This window comes from Heterodontus francisci, chromosome 7, assembly GCF_036365525.1.
Source record: "Heterodontus francisci isolate sHetFra1 chromosome 7, sHetFra1.hap1, whole genome shotgun sequence".
In the NCBI taxonomy this organism is placed as follows: Eukaryota; Metazoa; Chordata; class Chondrichthyes; order Heterodontiformes; family Heterodontidae; genus Heterodontus; species Heterodontus francisci.
The window spans coordinates 59,133,821-59,152,260 of record NC_090377.1 but is presented as its reverse complement, the minus strand read 5'-3'; the positions used below and the strand labels follow the sequence as shown (position 1 = coordinate 59,152,260).

The following is an 18,440-nucleotide window of genomic DNA, read 5'->3' as shown; positions in this document are numbered from 1 at the left end:
TCTGCCTAGAAACCTGCAGGTGGCCAAGGACACCTTGATCTTCCCCTGTTTGTGGCTGCACTGTGCCCCTCTCCCCAATGTTCTGGCCAGGAAGTGGGGGGGGGGGGGGGGGGGGGGGGCGCAGTGATACTTAAGTAAAGCTTAGGAGTTAACTTACCCTGGACCTAAAGTTCAGTCTACTGAGTACGTTTCATACTTACCCTGCCCCATACTTCCCAGAAACGGCTCTGGCTTTAAACTGGTGAAATAAAATTTGAACTACTTATCCTTAACCTCAGCTGCTGCCTTACCTTCCTTTGAAATCTCCTCCAGCCTTGTGTCGCCTTCTGCACTCTTCAGCCCCCCCCCAATGCACCAATCGCATCACACGCCACCAACATAACTTCCCATTTAGAGTCACAGAGTTATTATGCACAGAAGGAAGCTTTTCAACCCATCGCGTCCATGCCAGCACTCTGTAGAGCAATCCATTCTCCTGCTCTATCCCCGTAGCCCTGCAAGTTTATTTCCCTCAAAGCGCCCATCCAAATTCCTTTTGAAATCATTCACTGGCCGGGATTTTACTGAGCTTCTGATGTCAGGCTCCATGGCGTAGGTACTAGGGGCTGGAAGATCGTTCCGGCAGCGGCCTGCCACAGAGCCCGACACCGGGAGTGCCAGGCCTGATCTTCCCAGTGGCAGTGAGGCTCCGTGACGGCCCCCCACCGCCACTGGGAGACGGGACCTGGGCTAAAATATTTAAGTGAATTAAATGAATACATTTAAATGAAATCAACAGCGATCTTGCCTTCGGGCTGCGATCTTCCGAGCGGCAGCTGGCACTCATGTGCCTTCACTTTCCCGTCCAGAGAAAGCAGGTGCCACCATGGCGGAGAAGGAGGGGACTTATGAATTTTAGTGCAGTTGATCAGATGGCAGGTTGTTCAACCTTGCCTGTCTTAGAGCGAAGACCAAAGTACGGAAAGTCCTCATCAGGGAACTCCTCTTTGCTGACGATGCTGCATTAACATCCCACACAGAAGAGTGTCTGCAGAGACGCATCGACAGGATTGTGGCTGCCTGCAACGAATTCGGCCTAACCATCAGCCTCAAGAAACGAACATCATGGGACAGGACGTCAGAAATGCTCCGTCCATCAATATCGGCGACCATGATCTGGAAGTGGTCCAAGAGTTCACCTACCTAGGCTCAAATATCACCAGTAACCTGTCTCTCGATGCAGAAATCAACAAGCGCATGGGAAAGGCGTCCGCTGCTATGTCCAGACTGGCCAAGAGGGTGTGGGAAAATGGCGCATTGATACGGAACACAAAAGTCCGAGTATTTCAAGCCTGCGTCCTCAGTACCTTGCTCTACGACAGCGAGGCCTGGACAACGTATTTCAGCCAAGAGCGACGTCTCAACGCATTCCATCTTCGCTGTCTCTGGAGAATCCTTGGCATCAGGTGGCAGGACCGTATCTCCAACACAGAAGTCCTCGAAGCGCCCAACATCCCCAGCATATACACCCTACTAAGCCAGCGGTGCTTGAGATGGCTTGGCCATGTGAGCCACATGGAAGATGGCAGGATCCCCAAGGATGCATTGTACAGCGAGCTTGTCACTGGTATCAGACCCACCGGCCGTCCATGTCTCCGCTTTAAAGACGTCTGCAAACATGACATGAAGTCCTGCGACATTGACCACAAGTCGTGGCAGTCAGTTGCCAGCGATCACCAGAGCTGGCAGACAGCTATAAAGGTGGGGCTAAAGAAAGGTGAGTCAAACAGACTTAGCAGTTGGTAGGAAAAGAGACAGAAGTGAAAGGAAAGAGCCAACTGTGTAACAGCCCCGACAACCAATTTTATCTGCAGCGCCTGTGGAAGAGTCTGCCACTCTAGAATTGGCCTTTCTAGCCACTCCAGGCGCTGCTTCACAAACCACTGACCACCTCGAGGCGCTTACCCATTGTCTCTCAAGACAAGGAGGCCAGAGAAGTGGGGGGTGGGGTGGGGGGAAAACGGGCTCCAATGCAAATTACTCGTGATGGGGAGGGTGGGAAGGGGAGACCTCTGCACTTTGATTAGTTTGGGGTGGGGGGGCAGTGGGGAAGGTCAAGTGTTGAAGTTAAGTGTTTTGGTGGTGGGGGGGGTAAGGGGCGATAGATTTATCAGCAGTACATTGGGGGGGGTAGCCCTTTAAAAATGTAAATGATCCAGTAGGGCTAGCTGCCCTTTAAAAATGGCACCAGTGCCTGCACATAGGCAGCTGATGCCATTGCTGATGTCGGAGAGCCGTTCCTCCACGTGATTGGCGGGGGGGGTGGCACGGGGCGACCCGACCAGTTCATTATCATTACCAGATCATGGCGGCATGGGGCGGGGGGGGGGGAGGTGTTGTGGGCCACCATAAAATCCAGCCCATTGTCTCTGCTTCCATCACCTTGTAGGCAGAGTTTTCCAGGTCATCACCACTCACCGTGTAAAAAAGTTCTTCCTCACATTCCCTGTACATCTCGTGCTCAAAACTTTAAATCTGTATTCCCTAGTCCTTGTACTATCAGCTAATGGGAACAACTTTACTTTGTCTAGCCTGTCTAAACCTGTCATAATCTTATGCACCTCTATCAAATCTCCCCTCAATCTACTTTACTCCAAGGAGAACAACCTCAGCTTCTTCAACCGAACCTTGCAGCTAATATCCATCACCCTTGGAACCATTCTAAGTCTCTTCAGCACCCCACTCAGGGACCCTCACATTCTTCCTAAAGTGTGGTGACCAGAACTGGAAACAATACTCGATTTCTCCTTAGTCTACAAAAAGTTTGCTCAGTATTGAAATAGAGAAATCATAAATATATCACTATTTTTCGACTACTTGTATGATACCTCCAGTGACGACACAGCCTTCAGTCTCCTCAGCCCTAACATCTGGAACACCTTTCCTAAACCCGTCCCTTTTTGCTCCTTTTCCCTCACACCTTTAAAAGTCTTCTTTAAAATCTAGCTTTCCTATTCTTTTAGGCTCTCTCTTCCTTTAGGCCATCTCTTCCATCATGGTTTGCTGCCCTTGTTTATTTGATTTTCCTTTTGTGAAGTACCTTCGGATTAAAAAAAAAATTAACTGTGCTATATAATGCAAATTGTTCTGTATTTATTGTACAATACCTATGACTGTTTTTCAAAAAGTTCCCAGTTTCTAGTTTAACATATTTCCCATTTCTTCCCATTCTACAGTTCACTCAGTATTAAAATAAAGAACATCTATAAATATAACCACTATTTTTCGAATACCTGCAGGATACCTCCCAATAAAAGAAAACTACTTTTTTAATTAAGCCCAAAAAGATAATAAATTAGTCATTTTCTGGGTCGTGAACCTTTTCCATGGATTTACGGTCAGGTACAAATGGTGGTGAAATGTTCAGAATGCTGTAAAAACACTATTTGAAAAAAAGTCCTTTCTTTTCTGAAGATCACTGCCTTGATAATCCATGGCAGTTCTGCTCATCCCCCCATTAAAACTTTGGTAAGAAATCAATGGAACTCACTGAATATGAGAGGGACACATTTGCAGGACTACCTCCTGTAAGGGGCAGAATCTCTGTCAGTGTTGCAGCTGGACTAGGCAGGAAGGTGGTGGCGATGACCCTAGCTACCCCATGCAAATTAGGTTCCTTTCCATTGACCTGAAAAACCTGTAAGGACAGCACTGGAGTCTATTAGTGGATGTGATCCCAGTGGAACAAGAACAGCTTATAGTCATATAGAACCTTTATGGGAATAAAATGTCCCAAGGCACTTCACAGAAGCATAAAAAACAAAGTCTGACACTGAGGCGCATAAGGAGATTTTAGGTCAGATGACCAAAAGCTTCGTCAAAGAGGTAGTTTTAAGGAGTGTCATAAAGGAGCAAAATCAGTTAGAAAGGCGGAGAGGTGTAGGGAGGGTAGAGTTTAGGACCAAGGCAACTGAGGGCCTGGCAACCAATGGTAGACCAATTAAAAGACCAGAATTAGAGGACAGCAGATATCTTAGAGGGTTGTGGGGTTGGGGGAGATTACAGAAAAAGGGAGGGGGTGAGGCCATGGAGGGCTTTGAAAACAAGGATGAGAATTTTTAAAATCAAGACACTGCTTGACCTGGAACCAATGTAGGTCAACAGAGACAACTTTTCAACTGAAAGCAATTTTGGAGGGATCTACGAAGAACTGAAAAAGCATACAGAAACATAGAAAATAGGAGCAGGAGTAGGCCATTCAGCCCGTCGAGCCTGCTCCACCATTCATTATGATCATGACTGATCATCCAACTCAATAATCTGGTCCCGCTTTCCCTCCATATCCTTTGATCCCTTTCGCCCCAAGAGCTATATCTAACTCCTTTTTGAAAACATACAATGTTTTGGCCTCAACTGCTTTCTGTGGTAGCGAATTCAACAGGCTCACCTCTGGGTGAAGAAATTTCTCCTCATCTCAGTCCCAAATGATTTACCCTGTATCTTTAGACTATAACCCCTGGTTCTGGACTCCCCCACCATCGGGAACATCCTTCCTGCATCTACCCTATCAAGTCCTGTTAGAATTTTATAGGTTTCTGAGATCCCCCCCTCACTCTTCTGAACTCCAGCAAATATAATCCTAACCGATTCAATCTCTCCTCATACGTCAGTTCTGCCATCCCAGGAATCAGTCTGGTAAACCTTCGCTGCACTCCCTCCATAGCAAGAATATCCTTCCTCAGGTAAGGAGACCAAAACTGCACATAATATTCCAGGTGTGACCTCACCAAGGCCCTGTATAATTACAGCAAGACATCCCTGCTCCTGTACTCGAATCCTCTTGCTATGAAGGCCAACATACCATTTGCCTTTTTACCGCCTGTTGCACCTGCATGCTTACCTTCAGCGACTTGTGTACGAGAACACCCAGGTATCGTTGCATATTCCCCTCTCTCAGTTTATAGCCGTTCAGATAATAATCTGCCTTCCTGTTTTTGCTACCAAGGTGGATAACCTCACATTTATCCACATTATACTGCATCTGCCATGCATTTGCCCACTCACTCAACTTGACCAAACCACCCTGAAGCCTCTCTGCACCCTCCCACCCAGTCTTCTGTCATCTGCAAATTTGGAGATATTACATTTAGTTCCCTCACCTCAAATCATTAATATATATTGTGAATAGCTGGGGTCCTAGCATCGATCCCTGCAGTACCCCACTAGTCACTGCCTGCCATTTGGAAAAAGAGCCGTTTATTCCTACTCTTTGTTTCCTGTCTGCCAACCAATTTTCTATCCATCGCAATACACTACCACCAATCCCATGCGCTTTAATTTTACACTTTAGTCTCTTTTGTGGGACTTTGTCGAAAGCCTTCAGAAAGTCCAAATAAACCACATCCACTGGCTCCCCCTCATCAACTCTACTAGTTACATCCTCGAAGAATCCTAGTAGATTTACCAAGCATAATTTCCCTTTCGTAAATCCATGCTGACTCTGTCCGATTCTACCACTGTTCTCTAAGTGCTCTGCTATAAAATCTTTGATAATAGACACTAGAATTTTCCCCACTACTGACGTCAGGCTGACTGGTCTATAATTCGCTGTTTTCTCTGTACCTCCCTTTTTAAATAGTGGGGTTACATTAGCTACCCTCCAATCTGCAGGAACTGTTTCAGAGTCTATAGAATCTTGGAAGATGACCACCAATGCATCCAGTATTTCCCGGGCCACTTCCTTAAGTACTCTGGGATGGAGATTATCAGGCCCTGGGGTTTTATCGGCCTTCAATCCTATCAATTTCCCGAACACCATTTCTCTACTAATACTGATTTCCTTCAGTTCCTCCCTCTCACTAAACCCTGTGTTCCCAACATTTCTGGTATGATATTTGTGTCCTCCTTTGTCATGACAGAACCAAAGTATGCATTTATTTGGTCAGCCATTTCTTTGTTCCCCATAATAAATTCCCCTGTTTCTGACATTTGCCTTCACCAATCTTTTTCTCTTCACATACCTATAGAAACTTTTACAGCTATATATGCAGCTATTGTTTTATTACTTTGTACATTAGTGGAAAGATAAGACCAATTCTTGCTTTATTCATTTCGGGAATGATACTCATCTATATATTACTGAATTACATACATGGTAGAATGTCCTTCCCAAGATACCATCTGAGTTCTAACCACAACAGATATGATAGTATCATAAGCCAAATGAAAAACTTTAATCATATGATATTCATCAATCTAAGAAAAGCTGACAACACTGTTAGCCATCCTAGTCTGACAATTAGCGGGCAAAGTTTTAGATTCCTAGAGCTCTACATTTACACTGTTCAATAGTATACTTGGGCTGAGCATTCTGGAATGAAATCTCCTAGAAATTTAAAATGGCATAAAACTTTGCTGCGACCCTGTTGGCAAAATTTTAGCTACCGTATTCAATTATATCACAAAGTGTCTTAAAACAGTACTGTCCATCTGGTCACTTTTACGCAGTTGACAAGATTGCGCAACCTGAACAAGTCACATGTATCCAGCAGGGCACTGAGAGTTTTCATTCCTGAATTACTCTTTGGAGATATACACCCAGGAAGATATTTGGTTGAACAATGCATTCTTGACAGCTGTGAAGAGTGCCGGCCTCAACATCGGCCTCAGGAAAATGGAGGTTACACACAAGCCAGTACCAGAATACTTTATATTTCACCCCTAATCATCCCTGACAACACGCAGCTGATCAAGTTTGCAGATGACACAAAGCTGGGTGGGAGTGTGAGCTGTGAGAAGGACGCAGAGAAACTCCAGTGTGATCTGGACAGGTTGAGTAAGTGGGCAAATACATGGCAGATGCAGTATAATGTGGATAAATGCGAGGTTATCCACTTTGGTGGCAAAAACAGAAAGGCAGATTATCTGAACGGTGATAGATTGGGAAAGGGGGAGATGCAGCGAGACCTGGGTGTCCTTGTGCATCAGTCGCTGAAAGTAAGCATGCAGGTGCAGCAGGCAGTTAAGAAGGCAAATGGTATGTCGGCCTTCATAGTGAGACGATTCGAGTACAGGAACAAGGATGTCCTGCTGCAATTATACAAGGCCTTGGTGAGACCACATCTGGAGTACCGTGTGCAGTTTTGCTCTCCTTATCTGAGGAAGGATGTACTTGCTATGGAGGGAGTGCAGCGAAGGTTCACCAGACTGATTCCTGGGATGGCAGGACTGATGTATGAAGAGAGATTGGGTCGATTTGGCTTGTATTCACTAGAGTTTAGAAGAATGAGAGGGGATCTCATAGAAACCTACAAAATTCTAACAGGACTTGACTGACTAGATGCAGGACGTTCCTGATGGTGGGGGAGTCCAGGACCAGGGATCACAATCTAAGGATACGGGGTAAGCCATTTAGGACTGAGATGAGGAGGGATTTCTTCACCAAGAGAGTGGTGAACCTGTGGAATTCTCTACCACAGAAAGTCATTGAGGCTAAATCATTAAATATATTCAAGAAAGAGTTAGATATAGTTCTTAGGGCTAAAGGAATCAAGGGATACGGGGAGAAAGCATGAACAGGTTACTGAGTTTGGACGATCGTATTGAATGGCGGTGTAGGCTCAAAGGGCCAAATGGGCTACTCCTGCTCCTATTTTCTATGTTTCTATCAATCTGATTCAGTTCAATAATTAGAGAAGTGTGCTCGCTAGCAAAGCACTCATTGATCAGGTGAATTTATACATCAATGCACACAGTGTCAGCATGGCATCACCTTCAAGACTAAGTTTAATGTTTATATTGCAATAATGCTTGCAATTATTGTATGACTGCAAAGGAAGGATATGCAAAGCTGGTAATTGAATAAAATCAAAAAATTCTACAGTTAATGGTGTGAATTGGAAAATGACTATCGGTAGAGGTAGTGATGTGAGTGAATAGAAGGAAAAGGTAAAGGCCGCAATGGGAGCAAGGGAAACATGATTATTGGGGGAGCAGATATTGATGGGAAGGGCAGCACTGAGGGCCAACCTGTAAAGTATAACTAGCACCCTACCAAATTCATGGCCACGAAAAATGCATTATGGACTGTGAAATCTCAGGTTTTCCGTGACATTGGCCATTTTGCAAACATCTCGCATTTTACTGATTGACACAAGGCTCAACTCGCTGATTGGTAGATGAGGGAGGGCCACCGGTGCCGTTTTGAGAGTAGCAGTCTCGAGTGTTAGCAGACAAGTGAGAATTCTAGAATGAGCAAATCAAAAACGACCACGTCCATTACTGCAGCACGCTGAGTGAAAGAATTCGGAAGCCTAATTCTGCATGCCGATGGTGGTGTACTGTTTTGTACAAGCTGCAATGTTTCATCGGATCACACACAACAGGCAATTGTTCAGCGCCACCTACTGACTGAAAACCATCACAGCAGAAAGAGAATATCTGACTTCACACTGCTGGAAAACGAACATGCAAAAAAAAACCGCAACGATTTCATCTCTTTCTAAGAAGTCGACAGAGAGCTCAGAAAATCATCAGTTGGTTACGAGAGAAGTTGTGGATGCTTTTGCAAGCACAAACATAACATTGGGAAAACTTGATCACCCAAAGCTGCGGGTATTCATTCAACATAATGTGTAAAATGATGGCTGCTTGCCAAAATCAAAACCAATCTACCAGACCAGCCATTTGAAAGATTAAAAGACAGAGAGAAAGGCAGAAGCTAACAAACAGGTAAAGAAATGTAAGAGTTAAAGGGAGGGAAGCAGAAGAGGAAAAAAGAAACAATCAGAAGCAGAAAGGGAAGGAGGAGAAAAAAGTGCTCCAAAAAGATAGCAACCATATTCTCCAGCACATGAGATTTATTACATGAGCAGAAAATAAGAAAACTACAAAAATCAGATAGCGGGTGCAGCAACAAACTGACGTCATTCAGGCTGTAATATTATGAACAGTACAAGATGACATATGGTTCCCTTATCAGGCTTAACAGTAAATGCACTGGACGACCTGACACCTTCAAAACAATATAATGTGGTACTGTGTCGAAAAATCATTTATTAATATAACATTGGTAAGGAGGGACCATAACAGAATTCTTATGATTGCCTTCAACAGCTCTGAACTGTGATTTAAACCAAGTTTGCAGAAAGTGAGTAATGTTTCAAGCTTTAAGTAATAAACAGATACCAATCAATCCAACAGATTGAGTCCTCAGTTGAGACTGAAATAGAAATTGTACGACTTCATCTCTGTTAACCAGAGTAATAAACGGTACTCGACTTTTGCAACAGTACAGTGTAATGTTTGAAAAAGATGTGAACTGTGGCCCAGATTTTGCAGTCAGTGGTGAAGCATGGGCGTTCACCACTGACCTCAAAGAAAGTTGTGCTGAGTGATCTAGCAATCTCTGAGGTGAGAACTTCAATTCTCTCGATATGCAATTAATTGTAGCACTCTTCAACAGGGATTCCCAGGGTCAAGCTGCAGTGATGTCAACAAACTATTCAAACAGCCATTCACATTAAAGAATTCTCACAGGCAGTCCAGCAGGAAATGAAAAGCATGAATAATCAAATTACTCTTTTAAAGATGTTAGAGAGCACAAATTTAAGGTTGGGACATATGCATGGGGTTCAGGTAGGAGCTGAAATGTCATGAAAAAGATCTTTATTTATTTAAAATATCTAGTTTTTAAAAATAAAAATCAGGGCAGATCGGTTGTTTGGCAATAATTATTACTTAGATTGCTGTTAAAAATTCAGTTACATCTCACTGAGCAAAGCTTAACTTTTTATGGGGTTTGTCATAGCAATATGAGAACAGGAAAAGTTCTTGTCAGGTCAATTAATTTTGCTGATTGCTGGTTGTTGGTGTGGGGCAGTGGAGGGTAGCGCCACAGCACAGCTTGTGGTGGAGCAGTGAGTAACAGACCCCAATCACAGGGTTTCCATATTAATCTGCACTTGCCCTAAATTCTGAAGTTGCAGTCAGATTCAGGCGAGGAACAATGGCAAATGCTGACAGTTCGCTATCAAAAACCATGCAAATTCCAGGCCAGTATGTTGCTTGTTGCATCTTATTTTAAATTCTGAAATTAATGGTTACAGTCATCCATATATAGAGTGATAAGACTATATCTGGTTCAGTTGCACCAGAAAACGGGAATTGCAGAAAATTGTGAAATTGGGTATAAAGCAGGTTAGAGCGTTGAATTGCAACACTGCCCTTCCATTTCAGTGCTGCAAGATTACATTCAGTCTAAACAGATAGGATGAAGACTTTTTTCTTTCTGCGTGGGTTGCAGTAATACCACTGCAAAAAATAATTGAATTGATTTGTGATGTCTATGTCTCACCATGGCCTTTATCATTCTGTTTTTGGTCTTGCTTTCATTGTGTCTCTTATATAAAGTGATGGTACTTCAGTACACAAAGTAGAAGCCAGAAAACTGAAAGTGGATTTTTTTTCCAGGTATCCGGAAATCTTGGGCTGGATTTTAAGTGCCCGCTGCGAAGAGTAGCGACGGGTGAAAAAATGGAGGCCTGCAAGCGCTGGCTACATGCTGCCACGATCTCCTGTGCAGTGGCTCGTTTAAATACCCCGGTTGGCCCGCCCTCCCAATCATGTGGAAGGGGCGGGCTCTGTGATGCCAGCAATGGCATCAGCTGCCTGTGCACAGGCACTGGCACCATTTTTAAGGCGCAGCCAACCCTGCTGGCTAAATAAAAATTTGAGAGAGAACCGCAACCCCCGCCCCCCCCAGAGTTCAAATCAAAATTCTGCTGTCCCTTTCCCAACCCCCAATAATAAAATTAAGTATCTGCCCTTTTGCCCCTACAAAACACTTACTTTACAAATATGACCTCTCCCCTCTCCAAACCGTACAAAGTTCATAGTTCACCTCTCCCACCATCCCCTACAATGACGTGAGTATGACCCCATTCCCCCCATCCCACACTAAAAATCCCACGTTCCTCCTTCCCCGCCACTGCAGCGCCTGCTTTTCCTCAGACGGCAAAGTGAAGGTGAGGGAGGGCTGGATGCCACTCTGAAGTTCGTGGCCCGACCATAGGCTCGTTGGTAAGTTTATTTAAACGTATGCATTGTGCTCAATTTCAATATGGTAAGCTGGGTCCTGTCGCCCAGCGGCGGGTGTCTGCCATGGAGCCTTGCTGCTGCCAGGAGGATCGGGCCCAGTTCTCCTGCCGTTGGGCTCCATGGCGGGCCACTGCCAGAACGATCTTGCGGCCTCCATACCCTGCCACAGAGCCCGATGTCGGGAGCCCTGTAAAATCCAGCCCCCTTTGTATTGAGTAAAGCAAAATTTTAGGTGTATTCTGGGGTGCTAAAATTTTGTATGGATAATATATATACTGAGACAAAAATGTTAATCGTCTAGTTTGATAGTGTAAAGTAAGCATTTAAAATCCAAGCAGATACAGTACCTTGCAAAGCCAACACCACGACTTGTGCCATTGGCATCTCGTAGTATTCGTGTGGAGATTACTTGTCCATATGGCTTCAGCATATTCTCCAATTCTTGTTCATCCATTGATGGTGGCAAATTGGAGATATATAAGTTTGTGGGGTCCTGTTCTTGTTGCTGAAATAACAGATAGTATAATGAATACTCTGTTTTGAAAGACTGACACACGTTCCCAGATTCTCAAAACTCTCATTGGCATGACTTAAGAGACTCTGGTGATTGATCCTTTGGTGGGTGGTCCATTTATTTTTTTAGATGCTGATTCACCTATTATTAAGTGGATATTTTTAAATTTTGTTTCAAAAGCACCTACTCCAAATTACCTGGGTGTCCAATTCCTTAATCATTTCCCACCCTACACCCAACCAAGGATGATATGTTGTTTTATTTAATTGGGTGTATTTAACAGGCTGTTAAAGTATTTCCAAATATACTGAATAATCTGAATTCCCGCTGGATCTTTCAATAACATATATGAAGTAAATCTAATTAACACAATACATATCTTAAAAATATTACTTGACAATAAGAATGCTATTCAATTCCAAAAGTATTTTACTAACCACATATAAATGGCATTACATCTATTAATGCTTGTTCATAGTGTTTTTGAACAAACCCCCAATATGTGCAGCACTCATTGGAGCCGATTTTCCTCTTCAGTGCTGAAGTATAGAACATCAAATGAGTGGAACACATAGGTAAATCAATGGAGAGGATTGCATGTTGGTGTCACAATTCACCCAATTAAAGAGGAGACTCTGCCCCAGCATCTCTTATGCTCTTTTAGGCACTTATTTTAAATAATTGAAAAGGCTTCGTCATGAATCTGAGAGCCAATAATTTGACACTTTCTTTTACAGTTTAATACTGTGAAATAATTTCCAGCGATAATAGGACTGATGTAGCACATGGTTGGGTGATGCAGTAGACCAGGGTTGTCCAACATATGGCCTGCAGGCCAGGATCCGGCCTGCCAAATGTTTCTATCTGGCCCGCGGATGTAAATTGTACTCGGCCGTTCCTCCTTCTTGCTGTGCAGTTTTTGCCCTTAGCTGTTCCTTTGCTCTAAAGGAGAACAATCCCAGTTCTCCAATCTCTCCACAGAATTAAATGCCCTCATCCCTCATATCATCATGGTAAACCTCTTCTGTATCCTCTCCAGGGCTTTAGAAATCCTTCATAAAACGTGGTATCAAAATTGCACATTATACTCCAGCTGAGGCCTAGCCAGAGATTTATAAAGTATTGGCATAACTTTCTTGTTTTTGTGTTCAATGTCCTTATTTACAAAGCCAAGTATCCCATACACTTTCTTAACCACCTTATCAACTTGTTCTGCCACCTTCAAAGATTTGTGAATAAACACCCACAGGTCCCTCTATTCTTACACCCCCTTCAAAATAGTGTTATTCAGATTATGCTGCCTCTCCATGTTGTTTCTCCCAGATTGCATCACTTCACAATTATTCACATTAAATCTGCCATGTGCTTGTCCATTTCACCAGTCTGTCCACGTCCTCCTGAAGTCTGCTACCATGCTGCTCAATATTTACTATATTGCCAACTTTTGTGTCATTCGCAAATGTTGAAATTGTAGTCCCTATAATCAAGTCCAGGTCATTGAGAAACAACAAAAAGCAATGGTCCTCATACCAAACCCTGTGCGACACCACTGGATACTTCTCTGCGCGCAACAATATCCACAAGAACATAAATAGGAGCAGAAGTAGGCCATTCAGCCCTTTGAGCCCATTCCACCAATTCACTGAGATCATGGCTGATCATCCACTGAAGACCATTTTCCTGTACTATACCCGTAACGCTTGATGTTTTTAAGTATGTAAAAATCCATTGATCTCAGTCTTGAACAAGCTCAACAACTGAGCTTCCACCGCCCTCTGCGGCAGTGAACTCCAAACATTCACCACCCTCTGAGTGAAGAAATTCCTCTTCATCTCAGTCCTAAATGGACTGCCCCTTATTCTGAGACTGTGTGCCCTGGTTCTGGACTCTCCAGCCAGGTGAAACATCCTTCCTGCATCTACCCTGTTGAGCCCTGTAAGAATTTTGTATGTCTGTACGAGATCACCTCTCATTCTTCTAAACTCCACAGAATAAAGGCCCAGTCTATTTAATCTTTCCCCATAGGACAATCCCTCCATCCCAGGAATTAGCCCGCTTGATTAACACCCCATCCACCACCTTCAACACTCACTCTCTCTCCACCAGCAGTGCACAGTGGCAGCAATGTGTACTATCTACAAGATGCGCTGCAGCAACTCACCAAGGCTCCTTCGACTGCACCTTCCAAACCTGCGACCTCTACCAACTAGAAGGACAAGGGCAGCAGACGCATGGGAACACCACTATCTGCAATTCCCCTCCAAGCCACACACCATCCTGACTTGGAACTTGATCGCCATTCCTTCATTGTCGCTGGGTCAAAATCCTGGAACTCCCTTCCTAACAGCACTGTAGGTGTACCTACCCAACATGGACTGCAGCTCACTACCACCTTCTCAAGGCCAATTAGGGATGGGCAACAAATGTAGGCCTAGCCAGCGACGCCTACATCCCAGGAACGAATTTTAAAAAGCCACCCGTGCCAGAGCTCCTTCCCTATTCTTCTGCACTTTCTGCTCCCTAAAACTCACTTCTTTGAACAAGCTTTTGGAAATCCCTTCAATATCTCCTTCATTTGCTTAACATCCACCTTTGTTGAATTCCTTTTTTGTGCAGCACCTTGGGAGGTTAAAGATGTTTAAAGGTGCTATATTAATGGAAATTATTGTTGTGCAGAATGCTGAGTTGGGTGCCTTGGGATTGGTGCTGGGGGTTCTCAAAAGAGTACAACTGGAATAATTTATGCTTAAATTGCATTTGTGTTTTTTACGGTTTGGCGAGATCTCATCTTTAGTAATGCATCCAGTTTGTGCCATTGAGACACAAAAGCATTGAAGCACTGGAGGTAATTCAGAGAACCACAAAATTTGTCCCTAGTGTCAGAAGGCTGCTATGAAATTGGAAAAATTTCAGATTTTTTTGTGTGGAAAAGTTGGTGACTCAGAGGTGACCACAGAAGTAAACAGTATGAAAAGGGTAGATCTGCAACACTATTTCAAACTAAATGATATAAATGGGGCAAGGTGACACAAGTAAAAGGGAAATTTAGGAAGTTTTTCATACAAAGATCAGCGTATGGAATGAATACCGGTATAGGGTAGAGAATGCAAAACTGATTGCAATCATTTAAAAAACATTCAAATGCCATGATTTGGAGATTATCGGGTCTTTCTGAATAAATGAGCCATCATGGATTGAATGCTCTTCCTCATCCGTATCCATTTTATGAAATAAACTGGGATAAATTAGTTCAATATTTTAACACAGACGTATCTAAATCATTGATCAATTTCACAGCAAAGCACCCTTAAATGATGTTAAAGTATAAAAAATTGTTTTAATCAAATTCTGTTAGATGTTTTACCTTTCTTCATTGTTACGAACATACGTTTTCCAACAACTGCTTTCTTGAAATATTTGGACAGCCACCTGTCTTAAATGTACAGATCAGGGAAGCAATCTGCCTTGCTTTTATCAACTTCATTAGCTACTGCATCTTGTGTGATCCACTGTCACTTAAAGTGTTTCTATACTTTATTTTAATACTCTAACAGGCTTAGAATCTTCTAAAATACACCATTAGAATTCTCTTTCTAAATGTGTACTACTAAATTGATGAAGGATAAATACTACTGGGTTCTATGGATTACTCTCCAGTCTTGCTGTAAATAAATTATAAATAAAGTAGCTTTCAGTCTTGGTGGCATCGTTACAAGTATAAAGTGCCACAGCCCACACACCAGCATTACTTCTGTTCTTGCTTGCATTTTCAACAGAGTCAGCAGAATATGAGAATATGGAAGTATGCCTAGTGTGAGGTTCAACGCACAAATTTATATGAAATGCATTATATTCTGGATCCAAAAGAGAAAGAATTGCATTAGGGGTAAAATTACACACATAAAGCTGCACAGTTTAATGTTTAACTGTATCTTCTGCCATATAGCTTTTAGGTGAAAAATCACAAATATTCAGGCAATGTCAAACACGTTCCTTGTTTAAAAGAGATGTGATATCTGTTATGAAAGAGATTTAAATTGTAAATGGTTTAATTCTGCCACATAAAAGAGACACAATATTTACAACAAAATATTTAACCCTTAAAGCAACAAGGGTTAAATATTTTGTTCCCCGGATGCTTTATTCTTATTAGTGTAGCACATGCCATGAAAACATATGATATAAACTCTTATACTGCACTATTGAAGGTATTCGAAAGTCAAGCTTTACTACTAATAGTCCAATACAACTAAAATGTCATTTTGACCTTTATTCTTCCTGGTTCTTCTCAATTTCAATTTTTTGAACATTTGTTCCATTTCTCACATACTTTACTTCGTACATGAAAAAGTTAAATTTACTTGACTCTTTTATTCTGCCTTTCAGGTCCAACCATTCACTTTGTGGGTTAAAGGCTGGCTGCATATTAAAAATCTTCTGATTGCCTGAAAAGCAGTCTAAAAACTTTAGATTTGCCAAAGACCAAAAGGATGATTTTTTGATGTCTTTTGAAGTGTCAAAGCAAGAACCTTCAGTAATGCACAAGGTATTTCATTAATGGTGGCAGCTGCATGATCAATGACCTGGATACAATAGCTTGTACATGCTGCTCGAAGAGCACAAGAGAGAATGGAATGAGAAACGGTCATTTTTCACATCAAGTCTATCCTTTCCACTGACTTTGTATAATTCATTCAATTGTGGCTAGAACAGAGACCTGGCTCAAAGAAGGGAAAGACTGGGTATTGAATATTCCTGGATACAAGGTGTTCAGGAAAGATAGGAAAGGGAAGAAAAGGGGGAGGGGTGGCAATATTGATTAAGGAGAGCTGTGCTGGAGAAAAAGGATGTCTCAGAGGGGCCAAGGACAGAATCAATTTGGCTAGAGCTAAGTAACAAAAAAGGTGCAGTTACATTGCTCGGTGTTGTCTATAGGCCACTGACTAGTGGGAAGGACATGGAGGTACAAATTTGCAAGGAAATTACAGACAGGTGCAAAAATTATAGGGTAGTTATAATGGGAGAATTTAGTTATCCAAACAGACTGGAATAGTAGTGTAAAGGGCAGTGAGGGGCAAGAGTTCTTAGCGTGTGTTCAGGAAAATTTTCTACAGCATATGTTTCTGGTCCAACGAGAAAGGAGGCACTGCTAATCCTGGTTCTTGGGAATGAGGTGGGCCAAGTGGATCAAGTATCAGTAGGAGAACAATTAGGGGACAGTGATCATTGTATCATAAGGTTTAGGTTGACTATGGAAAAGGACAAAGAGCAATCCAGAGTAAGGATAATTAACTGGGGGAAAGCCAACTTCAATGGGTTAAGAACGGAGCTGGGGCAAATAAACTGGAGTCAAAGGTTGGCAGGAAAAATGGTAGCTGAACAATGGGCTACCTTCAAAGAGGAGATAGTTCAGGCACAAAGTATGTTCCCTGAAAGGGGAAAGGTAGGGTAAACAAATCCAGATCTCCCTGGATGACAAAACAGGCAGAGATTAAGATAAAGAAGAAAAAGTATGCTTATGACAGATGCCAGGTAGAAAATACTATTGATAACCAGGCGGAATACAGAAGGTCCAGAGGGGAAATGAAAAAGCAAATAAGAGAAGCAAAGAGAGAGCATGAAAAGAGACTGGCAGCTAACATAAAAGGAATCCCAAAGTTTTCTGTAGACATATAAATAGTAAAGAGATGGTAAAAGGTGGAGTTAGGCCAATTAGGGACCATAAAGGGGATATACGCATGGAGGTAGAGGGCATAGCTGAGTTGTTAAATGAATACTTTGCATCTGTCTTTACCAAGGAAGAAGATGCAACCCACGCAATGGTGAAAGAGGAGGTAATTCAGACACTAGAAGGGTTTAAAATTGATGAGGAGGACATATTAGATAGGCTGTCAGTACTTAAAGTAGATAAAGCACCAGGACCCGATGAGATGCATCCAAAGATACTGAAGGAAGTAAGGGTGGAAAGCGCGGAGACACTGGCCATAATTTTTCAGTCTTCCGTAGATTCGGGGGTGGTGCCAGAGGACTTGAGAATTGCAAATGTTGTTCAATAAAGGGTGGGAAAACTTCTGGAAAAAATAATTTGGGACGAAGTTAATAGTCACATGGACAAATGCAGGTTAATTAGAGAAAGCATGGATTTCTTATGGGAAAATAATGTTTGACTAACTTGCTGGTGTTTTTTTGAGGAGGTAGAGAGGGTTGATGACGGCGTTTGATACAGTGCCACACAACAGACTTGTGAGCAAAGTTATAGCTCCTGGAATAAAAGGGACGGTAGCAACAAGGGGCTACCATTGACAGAAACTGAACTGGAGTAGCCATATAAATAAACACAAAATACTGCAGATGCTGGAAATCTGAAATAAAAACAAGAAATACAGGAAATACTCAGCAGGTCTGGCAGCATCTGTGGAGAGAGAAGCAGAGTCAACGTTTCAGGTTAGTGACCCTTCACCAAAACAAAATAGTCATATAAATACCGTGGCTACAACAGCAGGTCAGAGTCTAGGAATCCTGCGGCGAGTAACTCACCACCTGACTCCCCAAAGCCTGCCCACCATCTACAAGGCACAAGTCAGGAGTACGATGGAATATTCTCCAACTGCCTGGATGGGTGCAGCTCCAACAATCAAGAAGCTCGACACCATCCAGGACAAAGCAGCCTGCTTAATTGGCACCCCATCTACAAACATTCTCTCCCTCCACCACCGACGCACAGTGGCAGCAGTGTGTACCGTTTACAAGATGCACTGCAGCAAGGCACCAAGGCTCCTTAGACAGCACCTTCCAAACTCACAACCTCTACCACCTAGAAGGACAAGGGCAGTAAATGCATGGAACACTA

General features: G+C 42.9%; 1 protein-coding gene across 7 annotated transcripts in view; it reads right to left on the bottom strand.

The window, feature by feature from the left end:
* The window catches only part of LOC137372007 (RNA-binding motif, single-stranded-interacting protein 1-like), a 511,784-nt gene that overhangs the window by 57,018 nt on the left and 436,326 nt on the right, over nucleotides 1-18,440 (bottom strand). For all 7 annotated transcript variants that reach the window (XM_068035256.1, XM_068035255.1, XM_068035254.1 and 4 more), the window contains one exon: nucleotides 11,424-11,581. In XM_068035256.1, the coding sequence (XP_067891357.1) occupies nucleotides 11,424-11,581 (158 nt within the window). The remainder of the gene's footprint in view (nucleotides 1-11,423; nucleotides 11,582-18,440) is intronic.